Source organism: Chanodichthys erythropterus, chromosome 8, assembly GCF_024489055.1.
Source record: "Chanodichthys erythropterus isolate Z2021 chromosome 8, ASM2448905v1, whole genome shotgun sequence".
NCBI classification, from domain to species: domain Eukaryota; kingdom Metazoa; phylum Chordata; class Actinopteri; order Cypriniformes; family Xenocyprididae; genus Chanodichthys; species Chanodichthys erythropterus.
The window spans coordinates 14,887,023-14,900,699 of record NC_090228.1 but is presented as its reverse complement, the minus strand read 5'-3'; the positions used below and the strand labels follow the sequence as shown (position 1 = coordinate 14,900,699).

The following is a 13,677-nucleotide window of genomic DNA, read 5'->3' as shown; positions in this document are numbered from 1 at the left end:
ACACAGGCCAGTCCAACACAAAGCTCATTAGCGGTGGGGGGCGGAGCCAATCAATCGCTGAAGGATGATTCGCTGCCTGAGCTGTCGTCATCTTGATCTTCCAACCCTTTTTTGGCACCATCAGGAATAGGTGCATCAGGGGTACTAAAGGATACAAAAATCTGTTAGCCACAACATAATCAGCTCATAATCATACAAATAGTGACAGAATCAACTTAAAAAAATGCATTATATTTTTACTGTCATCAACACTTACTCAAGCAAACTGGGGTCCAAACCCTCCATTACCATCTTGTTTTTAATTGCCATGACTGGAACACCCTGTGAACAAGAGGAGCAAAATTTGCATTCACATTTTTCATGACGTTAGCCATAACTAGGAAATAGGTTTATTAATAATGAAACTATGATTTCATTTACCACTTGCACCATTTTCAGGTATCTGGCATATCGTGGGTCCTTGGCTACAGTCATGATATTTTCCGCAGGGACCTCTGCTTTCGGCTCCTGAGGGGCCACTTGTGTTTGCTGAGATGCCTGAATGGAAAAGGATTTTGTATTAATAAAAAAAAAAAAAAAAAAAAAAACCTGACTGACTGACCTCCTATGAGTGTCATTATGGTTATAACACTGTCAGAATGCAGTGGGATTAATAGGTTAAGAGACATTAATATCAAAGAATAACCGTTACCTCAACAGGAGGAACCGTGGCACGACTGCCATCCACAGCAGGGCCGTTTGTCTCTGCAGACGTTTGTCTCACTCCATCCACTGTCACTTCTTCCAAACCAGGAATAGAGGCTAACTGCAAATTTATAAACCATAGTTTCATGAAATCAACTTAAAATGGAGGGTATTCATGAAGTCATGCATGTTCTGAGTTCCTTGAGTCAGAGGTTTTGAATCTTTTAGATGAAACTGACCCCCAAATATGAACATTCTAGTGTGAGAGACCCCTTTCCTGACATTTAAAAGGCATCTATATAGTTTCTAGTATAAAGACTCAATTTATACTGTGAAAAAATATTATAAATGGATCTAAAATATTTGGAATTTTATTTTAGTATTTACTTATTTACTACTTTTATTATTATTTATTTGCTCAGTTGTTCTAAACTAATATTTATTTATTTTAATCAAATTTTATTGTTTATCGTAATCTTATTTTTGTATTATTTTTCAATTATTAATTTACGGAAGAGGATTAGAGCCAAGCAATAATAAAAAATAAAACCATCTCGAGATTAAAGTTGTTAAATTTCGAGAAAAAAGTCGAGATAAAATGTTGAAAATAAAGTCATTAAATTACAAGAAAAAAGTCGTTAGATTATGAGAACAAATTCGTTAAATGAGAAAAAAAGTCGTTAAATTTCGAGGAAAAAGTCGAGATAAAATGTTGAGAATAAACTCATTAAATTATGAGAAAAAAAGACGTTAAATTACGAGAAAAAAGTCGTTAAATTATGACAACAAATTTGTAATTTAACGAATTTGTTATCGAAATTTAACTTTTTCTCATAATTTAATGAGTTTATTCTCAACATTTTATCTCGAAATTTAACGATTTTTTTTTCTCGAAATTTAACAACTTTAATCTCGAGATGGTTTTATTTTTTATTATTGCTTGGCCCTAATCCTCTCCAGTATTAATTAATTTAAAATCTAATTTTTATTTATTTTTAATCTAAAGTTTGTGTATTTATTTATTTGAATTGATATTTTATTATTTATTTCAATCTTATTCTCATTTTCTTTTTATTCGTTGATTTACCTTTGCTTCCAAAATGCTTAGTGTGGTTTCAATCTGCTGGATTCGTAGTGATACTGTTGCTAGTTTCTGTAAAAAAAATAAAAAAATAAATCCAACAGGTCATTGACATTTTCAGTAAGTGTATAGGTTGTGTTACAGAGGGGGGTGATGTGCTGACAGGTGAACACCTCCTCACAAACTGTGGAAAACCGGTTCAGGAACCTGACGGTGTGGACTATGAACTGGTTGAGGAAAGCTACGATTTTCCTCTGTTGAATGGCCGGAACCTTCAAAAATAAAGTATGTTACGGATCAGATGCTTTGTGCAGAGACATATAAGCTATGTGAATAAGAATGCATAGGTGACAGACGATCATGTGAGCAGCAGCTGATGTAAAACAAAACTCACCTTTGTAAGATCTATTCCTGATCCCACAATGGGTAATCCGTCGTCATCCATTTCAACACCTCTGCTGCGTTTTAATTGTCACACAGGCACAGATTTTTACGCTTTATTTTTCTCAAACGAATTGGCACTGCGCAACAAATGCATCGTTGTGAAAAATAACTCTTCACGTGACTTCAGTGCTAACTGCAACACTTCCGCGTTCTGGACATAATAAAAGCTCTCAGATCCTTCAAACATAATAAAATAACCAAATATTGCCGTTACAAATAAACTAGAGTAATTCATTTCAATTGTTGTATATTTTTTTGAATACAATTCTTTCCCCTCCATACATTTATATTTAGTTTATTTTCTTGTAACTCAATAAAAGTCCTGAAGACTTCCACGTTATCATAATAAAAGTCCGCTGACAAAAAACAAACAAACAAAAAAACAAATTCGATTTTAAGAGATTTAACATGATAATATGTTGAGTTTTATTTAATTAATTATTGTTATTATTTATAAATAATAGGTGAGAGGGTATATTACATATAATTGATTAATTTACTATTTATAATTAATTAGTACGATTTAAACAAAAATTTACACAAACACACGTGCATTTAAGTGATTTTTAGCATGCTATAAGATAACATGGGTTCAGAGCTGTTTGTGTACCAAGTACAAACAACTGCAATCTCATGGGTTTGATTGTTGCTACATAGTAGATCCACTATAGACCAAAAAAGGACAACATCACCAGCAGAGGACGTTCACCACACTGTTACTACAAAAGGAAAAAAAAATGCAGATTTTACAAATTTGAAAAATTACTTTAATTATGAGTCACACAACGCATTTCAACACTTATTGGCATCCGACAGACTGATACATCACCAAAAACAAAGACATCTTTTGTTGCCAAATGAAAGGAAGAAGAAAGCACCTATGGTTAAAGTTTAAAAAGATAAAATAAGCAGTTGTGGACACATTTAGGGACTGAAGGTGTTAAAGATGTATCTGAAGTATTCCTCAGTCATCAAGTGCGAAGTCAAAGGGCTCAAAGTCAGAGCGCACTTGTTTGGCCTGATCCTCCTCCTCTTCCTTTGTACATTTACACTCTTTCCAGTCAGCACGCATGGGGATGTTCAACAACACCTCGCTCGCTAACACCTCCCTGCGGCAACACACACACAAAAAAGGATGTACAAATGGTTATGCTGAAGCATGTTTTTACAATCAGGTCATACACTTACTAATGTTTATAACTAGTGTACCACTGCCCCCTGTTGATGAACTGTACCAGTGTAACAATTACCTGCCAAACTGCAAAGGGAAATTTTTCTTGATGCGATAAAACAGCTTCTCGCCCGTATCCAGCTCCACATAGAAGTAAGGTGTTCCTGGAGGAGCAATCTGCAATGCGGGATATTATTGTTAGTCAAGGTTTATTATTACACAAAACATATCATCATGGTGTCATTATGACTTGCTCACTCACTCCCTATATAGATAATGTTGTATAATTCACAATTCACAATATATATATATATATACTAAGTCTAGTGTTCAAAAATAAATCTGGTGTCTAGTGTTCATACATAAATTACTGAATTAATAAATAAATTTGTAATTTATTTATATATATATATATATATATAACAAATTTATGTATTTCTTTATTCAGTAATTTATGTATGAACACTAGACTTATTTTTGCTTGTCAGACTACAAGAAAAGACTGGAGTGAGTGTAGATGGATATGCCGATAAGTAAATAAATAAAATTCATGTAATAAAAAAGGGTTTATATAATCATTAATAACAACAACAACATCATTAATAATAAAAAACATATTAACAATATATACAATTTAAAATAAATAAAATAATTACATAAATTTAATAAGAGTAAATATAATTTAAATATTTTTGTAATAATAAAATAAATTATATTAAAAGTATATGCAATTTAAAAATATACATAAAATGTAAAGTAATAAAAGATTATATATATATTTTTTTATTTTTATTTAATATTACATATAATAACAGTAAGAATACAATTTACATGATTAAATTAACAGTATATTATAATATAAAAAACAAATAATTTATATAATGTAATGATGATGATAAAGCAGTAAGTTATTCAATTAATAGTATATATAATTTATAAATAATTATATAATGTAATAATAATAATAAAGTAATAAATAATTATATTAAAAGTATATTGAATGTATAATTAATAAATAAATAAATACATACATGAACAGGAAGTCCCAGTAAAATTACACACAAAACCACAGCTTGACTAACTTTGAAGTGTTCAGTCTTCAGGAGACACAGATGGTTTGTACCTGTTTGAGGTCTGTATGAGCTGGAATCTCCATCAGTTCCATCTGCTGCTCTTCAGCTTGTGTCATGAACGCCTCCTTGATGTCTTCTGTACTGCACTTCTCCATGGGCACCGGCACAACCTGAGGATGCCGAAGAAAAGTTTCCATCTGTTAAATCCATTATGCGCCGCTTTCTCATAAGCAGGACTTTAGGAAATCATGCATTTGGTCATCATTGGGAACACATCCCTCAGAAATGATTACTCGTCAATGCAGACAGATTGTCTATCCACTCAGACTTAAACTGATGAAATTATGTTAGAGTCTGTGATTGGTGGAAGGTGGGGAATCTCTCACTCTCCACACTACCATGAGTTTATCTATCAGACTTTCTTTTTCATCTATGTGGTGCTGTTTAGACCGACCTGGGTTCTGTACAAGTCAGTCTGTTCAGGCAGACACCACAATCTCATTATGAATGACACAATATTTGTATGGACCTGCAGTTGAAGGTGCTGGCTGCGGTAGTTCCTCTCAAACAAGACGCACCGTTGGCCTCTGCTTTTACAGAACTTCTTGACGGCGATCTTGTATTTCTCCATCTCTTCAACCACCTCCGATGCCAAATCCACCACTGACTGGTAATGTCCGATGGGCAGCAGAAGAACATGGTCAGGAGTAAGACCGCCCTTAGCAAGAGCCATGTAACACTGGAAACACAATACTGACATGAGATCAACATGAAAAAGCAACAGGTGAAACTTTGTAATTTATCAGTTGATACATATTTAAAGCTTTCTAAAGTGACATTGCTGAATACATATTTGGTGGACTAACATGTGTTCCGATGCTTATGACCAAGTGCTTCTCGACTTCTGGACTCGCAAGGCAGAACCAACAGGGTCCAGTGGGCTGTGCTGTTCAGAGAGTAGAAATCAAGGTCTGTGAGCAGCATGCAAAATTAAATTCAAATACTCCGACATCTTGAAGTAAGTTCTGCTGAGTAAATGAGGTAGTAAAAATATTCCATTTTGATCCATTAGACCACCTCTGAGGAGTGGAAAGAGTGCTGGTGAATGGACTCACGGGGTCTTCTGGGCTGTTTGGGCTGATTGGGTCTGTCCCCGTCCGACTGTCTCTTCCTTCCATGTTGACGTTGCTGGTATTGTGGTTTCTTCTCCCCCAGATCAAAAAAGAACTGGGATGCTGGTTCCTCCTGATCAAAAAGGAGAATTACAAAGTATCTTTTCGTCAAGATAATGCAAACTACAGTACAGTAAATTGATAATTTTATCCAGCAAGGATTCATTAAATTAAAAAGTGACAGTAAAGACATTTATCAAAGAATCCTGAAAAAAAATGCAACCCAGTTTCCAGAAAATATTAAACAGCACAACTATTTTCAACATTGATAATAATAATAACAAGAAATATTTCTTGAGCAAATCAGTATAGCAGAATGATTTCTGAAGGATCATGTGTCACTGAAGACTGGAGTAATGATGCTGAAAATTCAGCTTTGCATCACAGGAATAATTTACATTTTAAAATATATTAAAACTGAAACTTATTTTAAATAGTAATATTTCACAATATTACTGGATTTTTTTTATACTGAAGCATAAGGCTACATTAAAAAAAAATCTTACTGACCCCAAACTTGATAATAAGCAATAATACAATCTGTACCAATTGAATTTGTATTTTATTAATGTAAAACTGTACACACACCTCCGCATCGGGCAGCGGTCTTTCTCTCTTCCCATCTTTCGTAAGTTTCCTGTAGGGATTTTCTGTAACATCCTGAGGTTGTTTGACTAACTCTGTGGGGTCCATGGTTTTCATCGGGACAATGTTGAATGCATACAAGTACTGAGAGAAAAGATAAAATGTACAGTTAAAGGGACAGTAACCCAAAAATGAAAAAATCTTTCATTATTCACTCACTCTCAAATTGTTCCAAACCTGTATGAATTTCTTTCTTCTGCTAATCACAAAAGAAGTCCATCAACTGTTTGGTTACTGACATTCTTCACAATACCTTCTTTTGTGTTCAGCAGAAGAAAGAAATTCATACAGGTTTGGAACAAACTTTAAACTAAGAATCTATAAAGTATCTTGTAGGGATGCAGGGATATTAAAACTGTTTTCATGTTAAGGCTAGCTGTAAAATTGAATACTATGTCTAAAATAATAATAAAAATAATATTTAAAAAATAATAATTAAATGCTACAAGTGAATTCAGGCACAATAACAGTATTGTTATTGTTAAACCTAATAAAAATCATTTTCATTGATTGAGTCAAAGGCTGAAGTAAAATAAAATATACATATAGTATTAGATGAAAAACTTTAAAAATTAGAAATGTTGCCTTGGTTATTAACTGAAATACATAAGCTAAAGTACTAAAAACACACAAAAAAATAATATTAAATAGAAATATATATGTATATATATGTATAACTAATAAAAATGCCAAAGCACAACAAAATACTTAAACTTAAAATAAAGTTCAGTTCAAAATATTAATAAATATTATTATTGTATATAATTATTACTGATAAAATGATACTGACTTTAAGTCAGTGTTAGATGATGGCAAAAGGTAATTAAATATAATAATATATTAATGTGTCATATTATCAGTTATAAAAATGTTTTATACAAATAAAACAAATACAAAAAAAAACTCACTTTCTTCTTGGCAGGATTGTTGACTGTTGCCAGAGCGATGAATCTACTGACATGCTGAGCATTTTCTTGAAGGACCACATGATTCCTGCAAAATGTATACACATTTTGTAAAACAAACAGCGTCTGAAAAAGAGCAAAACTTCTCCTGATGCAGTAATATAGCACACCTATAAGGCAGCCTCTCATAATGCACCCCTTCCAGTCCTGCAAAATGGTAGCGTGGCTTCAGCTTGTCAGCGAGATTTGCGATGGTCGAAACCCCACAGAACTTTGTATCAATTTCCTGCAAAAGGGCAAGAAAGTAAACAATTCATAAGCACACATTCATGGAAATACCTGAGGCGTGTATTAAACGATCACAACAAAGCACTGACGGGACTGTTTCCGTACTGCCACACGCCTCGAGGCCACTGCGAGGACAGGAGAATGTCCACTCCTCGAAATTTGGAGTTGGACAGCAGTGGAGCCACAAGGGCACTGATGTCTTTAGGGGTGAAGCAGTGTGAGGGAGCAGGTTCCTGTTGAGCTTCTCTGCCACTGACATATGCGATCTGAAGCCCTGATGCGCCCGTGAAAATGCCTCTTCGACCTGGGGAAAAAAAGTGTAATTGACAACCCTGAGCCTAACAAATACATATACAGTGGTACAATTGTGTACACTATAACCTAACTGAAAACTGCAAAGACATATGTCTTTTAAAGATGAGGAGCTGTAGATCAATCTCACCCAAACAAGTGATGTTTTCTGCCAACTCGCAGCCATCAGAGTTTGGGAAATACTTCACAGTCTCTTGGCTGGCTGCACCGAGAATATATGTGTGAATGGGTGCTGGGGGTTTAGAAAGAGCACAGTTTAATTTAGCACATTTTTTTGGGTGTGATTAAAGCAATACATTCTAAAGATATATAAAGAAACCTTACCCTTTTTTGCACCAGATTTGTATGATTCCCACTCTGATTCAGCCTCAGGAGAGGTTCCAAAAAAATCCCCAACACACAGCAGCAACTGAAAAACAAACCCGTATAGTTCAACCCACAACTCTCTCTTGTGTTTATCACTTTAAAATAAAAAAGACACACGTGCAGACTCACATCAAATTGCCCGCTCTTTTTCTGAATAGCGTTCACCCGGTTGAACAAAGCATTTATTCTTCCTTCAACGTCACCACATGCGAGACTGAGAGGGAATGAAACATTAAATCAGCGTCAAAACAAAACACGTGAGTTTATTTCATATACACCTCCGACTGTGCTGTTAATTATGACTGTACATTAGTTATTGAGAGCCAGCTAACATTCACACACGACGCTTTTTAACCTCAAAAGCAAAACTTACACTCGTAAAGGCTTGTCTTCCATACCGAAAAATATATAAATGTTTCTTAAAAATAATGACGCTTGTGTCTGAGCATTGGCGTTAAATTGTGTGTGTCGACAAAATAAACCCTGTCGTAACCGGGAGTAAATTATCTTGACCGCTCAATCACGAAACATACATCTTAATGTGAATCTTTGTGATTTTGGTGCTATAAATTATCACACACATTAGAGAAAATATCATATATAAAGTATAACATTTATAAACACGAGAATATATATTACAAACCTAAACGCACATGAAGTTTCTCCCCGGAAGAAATGTAAGAGTGACACAGTAAAAGCGTATTAAACGCGTCAACTACGCGTACATTATTCGCAATGTTGCTCCAGCGATTATTACTTTATAGTTTCGTTATATCGGTTAATTTAAACATTTATAATGTATATATTCAAACAACCTTAAATATTTTTGCTTATGCGTTAATATAACATAATATAGATTAAAAAATAAAAAACACACCACTGCGCAAAACTGGGGCGAACGTGACACAACGTGACGCAACATAAACCACAAGACCAAAACAGGAACTGATTTACATTTGAAATCCCGAAGTGTAGAATGTAATAAAAGAAAAATAAACTGCCATATTATTTATACCAGAACAAAATTTTCCGCCTAGAATAACTGCGTTTAAACAAACGACAATATATCGATAACTAATGCACATTAGCTGAAATTAAACATATTTAAACAATCAGATGAATTTATAAAGCATTATTCCCTTAGTGTATGCAACTCATCTGCTTGTTTGCATATGCAACGCAGACCTTGTTTGCAAACGACGCTATTGTTTATGGGATGATATATGCACATGCACATGAGCAGACTCGGAATCTATGCGCCGAATATTTCCATATATAGGCTTCGGCACCGAAGGATGAAAAAGCGCCTCTGAATAACAACCGCTGATCCCAGAACAGCAGCCATGACTTCCCCAGAGCAGATTATAGAAATAGTGATGGATGACAAAACGTACAATGTGAGTAAAAGCAAACTGATCGAGAAGAGCGATTACTTCCGCGCGCTGTACAGCTCAGGGATGCGCGAGTCCGCGGAGGATTCGGTGCAGCTGCAGGGACTGAGCACGCCGGGGCTCGAGCTGGTGCTGGAGTTCATCAACACCTCCAAAGTTCAGGTGGCCAACGAGACTCTGGAGGACCTGATCGAAACCGCATCCTTTCTGCAAGTCACTTCCATCTTAAAACTGCTCCTGGCGGAAATCAGGCAGGAGAACTGCGTCGAGCTCTTTAAGCTCTCTGAAATCTACGGGATGCATGATCTTAGAAATGCTTGTTTGAAATTCATGAGCTGCTATTATCATCCCATGCTGCGCAGGCCGGAGTTCAGGACGTTGCCAGCTGCTGTGCGGGATCAGATCCGAGATATGCGCATGAAAGGCACGGCCACTTTAGTAGCAATAGGGGATTTCACTGACACCTGTCTGGATCTGGCAAATCAGGACGAGCCCTGGACCATGTTGAGGTATGATGAGCTAGAACAACGCTGGAAACCTCTAGCCAACAACCTTCCTCCAGACATGATTAACGTCCGAGGTTACGGATCTGCTGTACTGGACAACTACTTGTTTATTGTTGGTGGATACAGATTGACAAGTCAGGAGATCTCAGTGGCCCACTGCTACAACCCCTGCAAGAACGAGTGGAACCATGTGGCACCTTTGAACCAGAAGAGGTACAGTTCACTTAGTTATTTGTGGTTTGTCCAGTGCAAGGGATCAGTAAGTGCTCTTTTTGTGTCCAGATCAAATTTCAAGCTCCTGGCCGTGAGTGGGAAGCTGTACGCGGTTGGAGGTCATTGTCTGGGGACGGTGGAGTGCTACAGTCCCGAGCAGGACTGGTGGACGTGTGTGGCGTCTCTGCCTGATCCTCTCGCTGAGTTCTCTGCCTGTGAGTGTCAGGGCATGATCTACGTCATGGGCGGTTATACCTCTAGAGGTGTGTTTTACTGTCTGAGAGATGGGTTCATTCACACTCACACACACACTTACGGGCATTAGACTTCATTTACTTTCTTTTAAGTGACTGGAAGTTAGTTTCCAAAGAAAATTCTTGTCTTATTTCGCTTGTGATTTTTTTGTTTTTCTTTTCCTGTTTTGGCTGATGTCACTAAGACCTTATTTTTTTTTTACTAGATTTTTATATTTAAAAGAAGAGCATGGGTCAGTATTAGAACTCTATTGCAATCCATTTTAACATTTAAATGACCTTTTCCATCATTTGACACTCACTTAAAGGATTAGTTCACACAAAAATGAAAATTCTGTCATTAATTACTCACCCTCATGTCATTCCTCTAAGACTTTAATTCATCTTCAGAACACAAATGAAGATATTTTTGATGAAATCTGACAGCTTTCTGTCCCTCCATAGACAGAAACTGAAACTTTGATGCTTCAAAAAGTTCATAAAGAGATTGTAAAACTAATCCACATGAATTGAGTGGTTTAGTCCAAATTTTCTGAAGAGAATCGATTGCTTTATATGATGAACAGATTGAATTTGGGTTTTATTCACATATAAACATTCATCAACTCACACATCAGTTGTGGTAAACGGAAGCTTAAGCAAACATGCCGTGTGCGAGAACCAATGAGGTTCATTCTTGTGTTTGCAGCACGTTTGAGCTTCCGCAAGAGGTTTGTTCTCACGCATCAAGTAGGTTCGGTTGAGCTTCTGTTTATGTTCGCTGATTAATGTTTATATGTGAATAAAAGCCTAAATTCAATCTGTTAATCATATAAAGTGATCGACCAAACCACACAATTCATATGGATTAGTTTTACAATCTCTTTATGAACTTTTTGAAGTATCAAAGTGGTTGTCGCATTGCTGTATATGGAGGGACAGAAAGCTCTAAGATTTCATCAAAAATATCTTAGTTTGTGTTCTGAAAATGAACGATAGTCTTACAGGTGTGGAACGACATGAGGGTGAGTACTTAATGACAGAATTTTCATTTTTGGGTGAACTAAACTTTTTTAGTTAATCTTTAAAAACTCCCAAAATGAATATCAATTTTTCATACTGTATATTATGTAATGATGACTAAATTCACTTGTAGCATTAAATAAAATTGATGTTATTGAATTCATTTAGATAAAATATTATAGAATTTTATTACCAGTTATTAATCGGTTATTACAGGAAAATTGTAATTGGCCATAATTTTAGTATTGGTAGAAGGTGCAGTGTGTAAATATTAGTGACTTTTAAAGCAAAATAGAGAAGCTACGGTGGCCGTCTGGCTGACACGAGACAAAGATGTCGTCGTATGAGACAGCAGAGAGTACAAGCAATGATTACTTCTAACAAAGAACGGTCTCTGCTTCTAATAAATCAGACAACTACTACTACTTCTACTTCATGCGTATTCAACGTAGTGACGATGCAAGCTGCCTCTAAAAACACTATTGATTTAGAAGAACAACAACATAGTGATTAAACACTCTCTGCAGAGCAGTTTGTCCGTTTAGGGCTACTGTAGAAACATGCCGGTGCGTAATGACGACTTAACATGGTGTATGTAGATAGAAATGGCTCATTCTAAGTTAAAGGTGCTCTAAGCGATCCTGGGTGGAGTAACTTCCTGTTGACGTATGAAGTGTTAAAAACAGAGGCTAGCTAGACCCTCCCTTCTCCTTCTCCTCCCCCTCCCCTCTGTGCTTCCTGAAACAGTCATGAACGCACATTTAAAATAATTCTTGTCAGTTATTGGCTGGGGCATGTTTATTGTGTTTCATGGTCCAGGCTGCACCAGTGTGTTTTTGTTGCAGTTTTCGGAACTTGTGGCCACTACAGAAACCGCGTTTTTTTACAGTGTGTTCAGGGGACAGGCAGCTAGCGGATAGTGAGGAGATGTTTGCTGTATGTGACGACAAATGTTTTAGCCTAAAAACGCGTGACATCACTTAGAGCACGTTTAATAAAAAAACATAACGGTTCATTATTTAAGGTCTTTATACAAAATTGAAAACGTGGTTATGTACATTATATTGCATTTCTGTCAATATATCCTCCCAAATTTTACACATTGCACCTTTAAATGAGTGTTAGATTATCACAAAGGTAATCTAAAAACAAAAATATGGGAAACCAGAATAAAATATAGTAAATTCAATATATATAATATATAATTTTTTATTTAACTGTATTGGTCAATATTCAATATATTTCCCCTATTTTAACCTTTAGATTTTTTTTTTGCCATCATCTAACAGTCAAAGATAATAAAATTCTGGCAGTGTTGATACTATAATTATTTTCATGTTATGGCTGATAACTGTTAAATGGCTGGCCAATTTGGTACTGATAAATTGTGTCTAACAATCACAACATCGGAAAAATTACACCAAAAAAACGTAGTCGCCATGGAATCAAAATTGACAGTTCTTATATTTTATGGAATATTATATTACATTTATTATAAATGTTTTATCCATGCACGTCATTATTTTTTTTTATTCATTTTTACTTTTTAATTTTTAATTTAAATATAAACACCATTTTGCTCATATATACACATCACAGTAGAGAAGAAAAGACTATTGCAGTTTCTGTTTCATGCTGACTTTAAATTACCATTAGAATGATCTTGAAAAAGATTCCATCTTCTCAGAGACGTCTTCCTGATATCTGACAGATAGGAACACCAGCGTGCTGCGCTACTGCCCCGGCTCGGACACGTGGTCCGTGTTCCATTCCTGTTCGGCTCATGTGCGCAAGCAGCAGATGCTCTCAGTGGAGGACACCATCTACCTAGTGGGTGGCTACACGCATGAGCTAGAACTTGCAGAAACGGGACGGCGGAGGCTAAACCAAACAGAGGACATGCTGACAGTACAGTCTTACAATGTTCAGACGGGAGAATTGTTGCAACTTAAGGAGAACACGTCAAAGTCGGGTTTGAACCTCACCTGCACGCTGCACAACGACGGCATCTACATCATGAGCAGAGACGTCAGCCTGCCCACCAGCCTGGAGCACCGCGTCTTCCTCAAATACAACATTTTCTCAGATGCCTGGGAGGCGTTCAGACGTTTCCCTGCTCTGGGACAGAATATGCTGCTTTGCTCACTCTACCTGCCCAATGTCCTCTGAG

At 36.0% G+C, this 13,677-nt stretch overlaps 3 protein-coding genes across 5 annotated transcripts; 1 reads left to right on the top strand and 2 right to left on the bottom strand.

Annotated features, from left to right (window-relative positions):
* Nucleotides 1-4: 4 nt before the first annotated feature.
* washc3 (WASH complex subunit 3) lies at nucleotides 5-2,352 on the bottom strand. The gene is made up of 7 exons (XM_067391947.1): nucleotides 2,160-2,352; nucleotides 1,939-2,037; nucleotides 1,772-1,837; nucleotides 692-805; nucleotides 421-537; nucleotides 257-321; nucleotides 5-144 (listed from the first exon to the last, which is right to left on the bottom strand). The coding sequence occupies exons 1-7, from the start codon at nucleotides 2,208-2,210 to the stop codon at nucleotides 51-53; spliced, it is 606 nt and encodes a 201-aa protein (XP_067248048.1). The 5' UTR covers nucleotides 2,211-2,352; the 3' UTR covers nucleotides 5-50.
* A 622-nt stretch (nucleotides 2,353-2,974) lies between these two features.
* On the bottom strand, nucleotides 2,975-8,736 carry cwf19l1 (CWF19 like cell cycle control factor 1). Its single transcript, XM_067391940.1, has 14 exons — nucleotides 8,515-8,736; nucleotides 8,271-8,355; nucleotides 8,100-8,184; nucleotides 7,906-8,007; nucleotides 7,553-7,767; nucleotides 7,346-7,461; nucleotides 7,179-7,263; nucleotides 6,214-6,354; nucleotides 5,569-5,698; nucleotides 5,320-5,399; nucleotides 4,983-5,192; nucleotides 4,504-4,623; nucleotides 3,460-3,557; nucleotides 2,975-3,318 (listed from the first exon to the last, which is right to left on the bottom strand). Exons 1-14 carry the CDS (start codon nucleotides 8,535-8,537, stop codon nucleotides 3,174-3,176), a joined length of 1,635 nt encoding a protein of 544 aa, XP_067248041.1. The 5' UTR covers nucleotides 8,538-8,736; the 3' UTR covers nucleotides 2,975-3,173.
* A 59-nt stretch (nucleotides 8,737-8,795) lies between these two features.
* klhl42 (kelch-like family, member 42) lies at nucleotides 8,796-13,677 on the top strand. Of its 3 annotated transcripts, XM_067391945.1 has the most exons (3): nucleotides 8,797-10,251; nucleotides 10,321-10,514; nucleotides 13,219-13,677. In XM_067391945.1, the coding sequence occupies exons 1-3, from the start codon at nucleotides 9,485-9,487 to the stop codon at nucleotides 13,674-13,676; spliced, it is 1,419 nt and encodes a 472-aa protein (XP_067248046.1). In that variant the 5' UTR covers nucleotides 8,797-9,484; the 3' UTR covers nucleotide 13,677. The 3 variants fall into 3 exon arrangements, with proteins under 3 accessions (XP_067248045.1, XP_067248046.1, XP_067248044.1); XM_067391944.1 differs by having other exon boundaries at nucleotides 8,796-10,466; XM_067391943.1 differs by having other exon boundaries at nucleotides 8,797-10,514.

Bases quoted from the DNA above. Each gene is read 5' to 3' on its own strand.
- washc3 (XM_067391947.1), bottom strand. From the start codon at position 2,210: ATGGATGACGACGGATTACCCATTGTGGGATCAGGAATAGATCTTACA. The intron at 322-420 runs GTAAATGAAATC...TCTTGTTCACAG, and splicing joins ACCTGAAAATGGTGCAAGTG to GGTGTTCCAGTCATGGCAAT. The intron at 145-256 runs GTAAGTGTTGAT...TGTATCCTTTAG, and splicing joins TTGGACCCCAGTTTGCTTGA to TACCCCTGATGCACCTATTC.
- cwf19l1 (XM_067391940.1), bottom strand. From the start codon at position 8,537: ATGGAAGACAAGCCTTTACGAGT. The intron at 7,462-7,552 runs GTCAGTGCTTTG...GCCCTTTTGCAG, and splicing joins GGCAGTACGGAAACAGTCCC to GAAATTGATACAAAGTTCTG. The intron at 3,319-3,459 runs GTAATTGTTACA...GTGTTGCCGCAG, and splicing joins TTCCCTTTGCAGTTTGGCAG to GGAGGTGTTAGCGAGCGAGG.
- klhl42 (XM_067391943.1), top strand. From the start codon at position 9,485: ATGACTTCCCCAGAGCAGATTATAGAAATAGTGATGGATGACAAAACG. The intron at 10,515-13,218 runs GTGTGTTTTACT...GATATCTGACAG, and splicing joins GGGCGGTTATACCTCTAGAG to ATAGGAACACCAGCGTGCTG.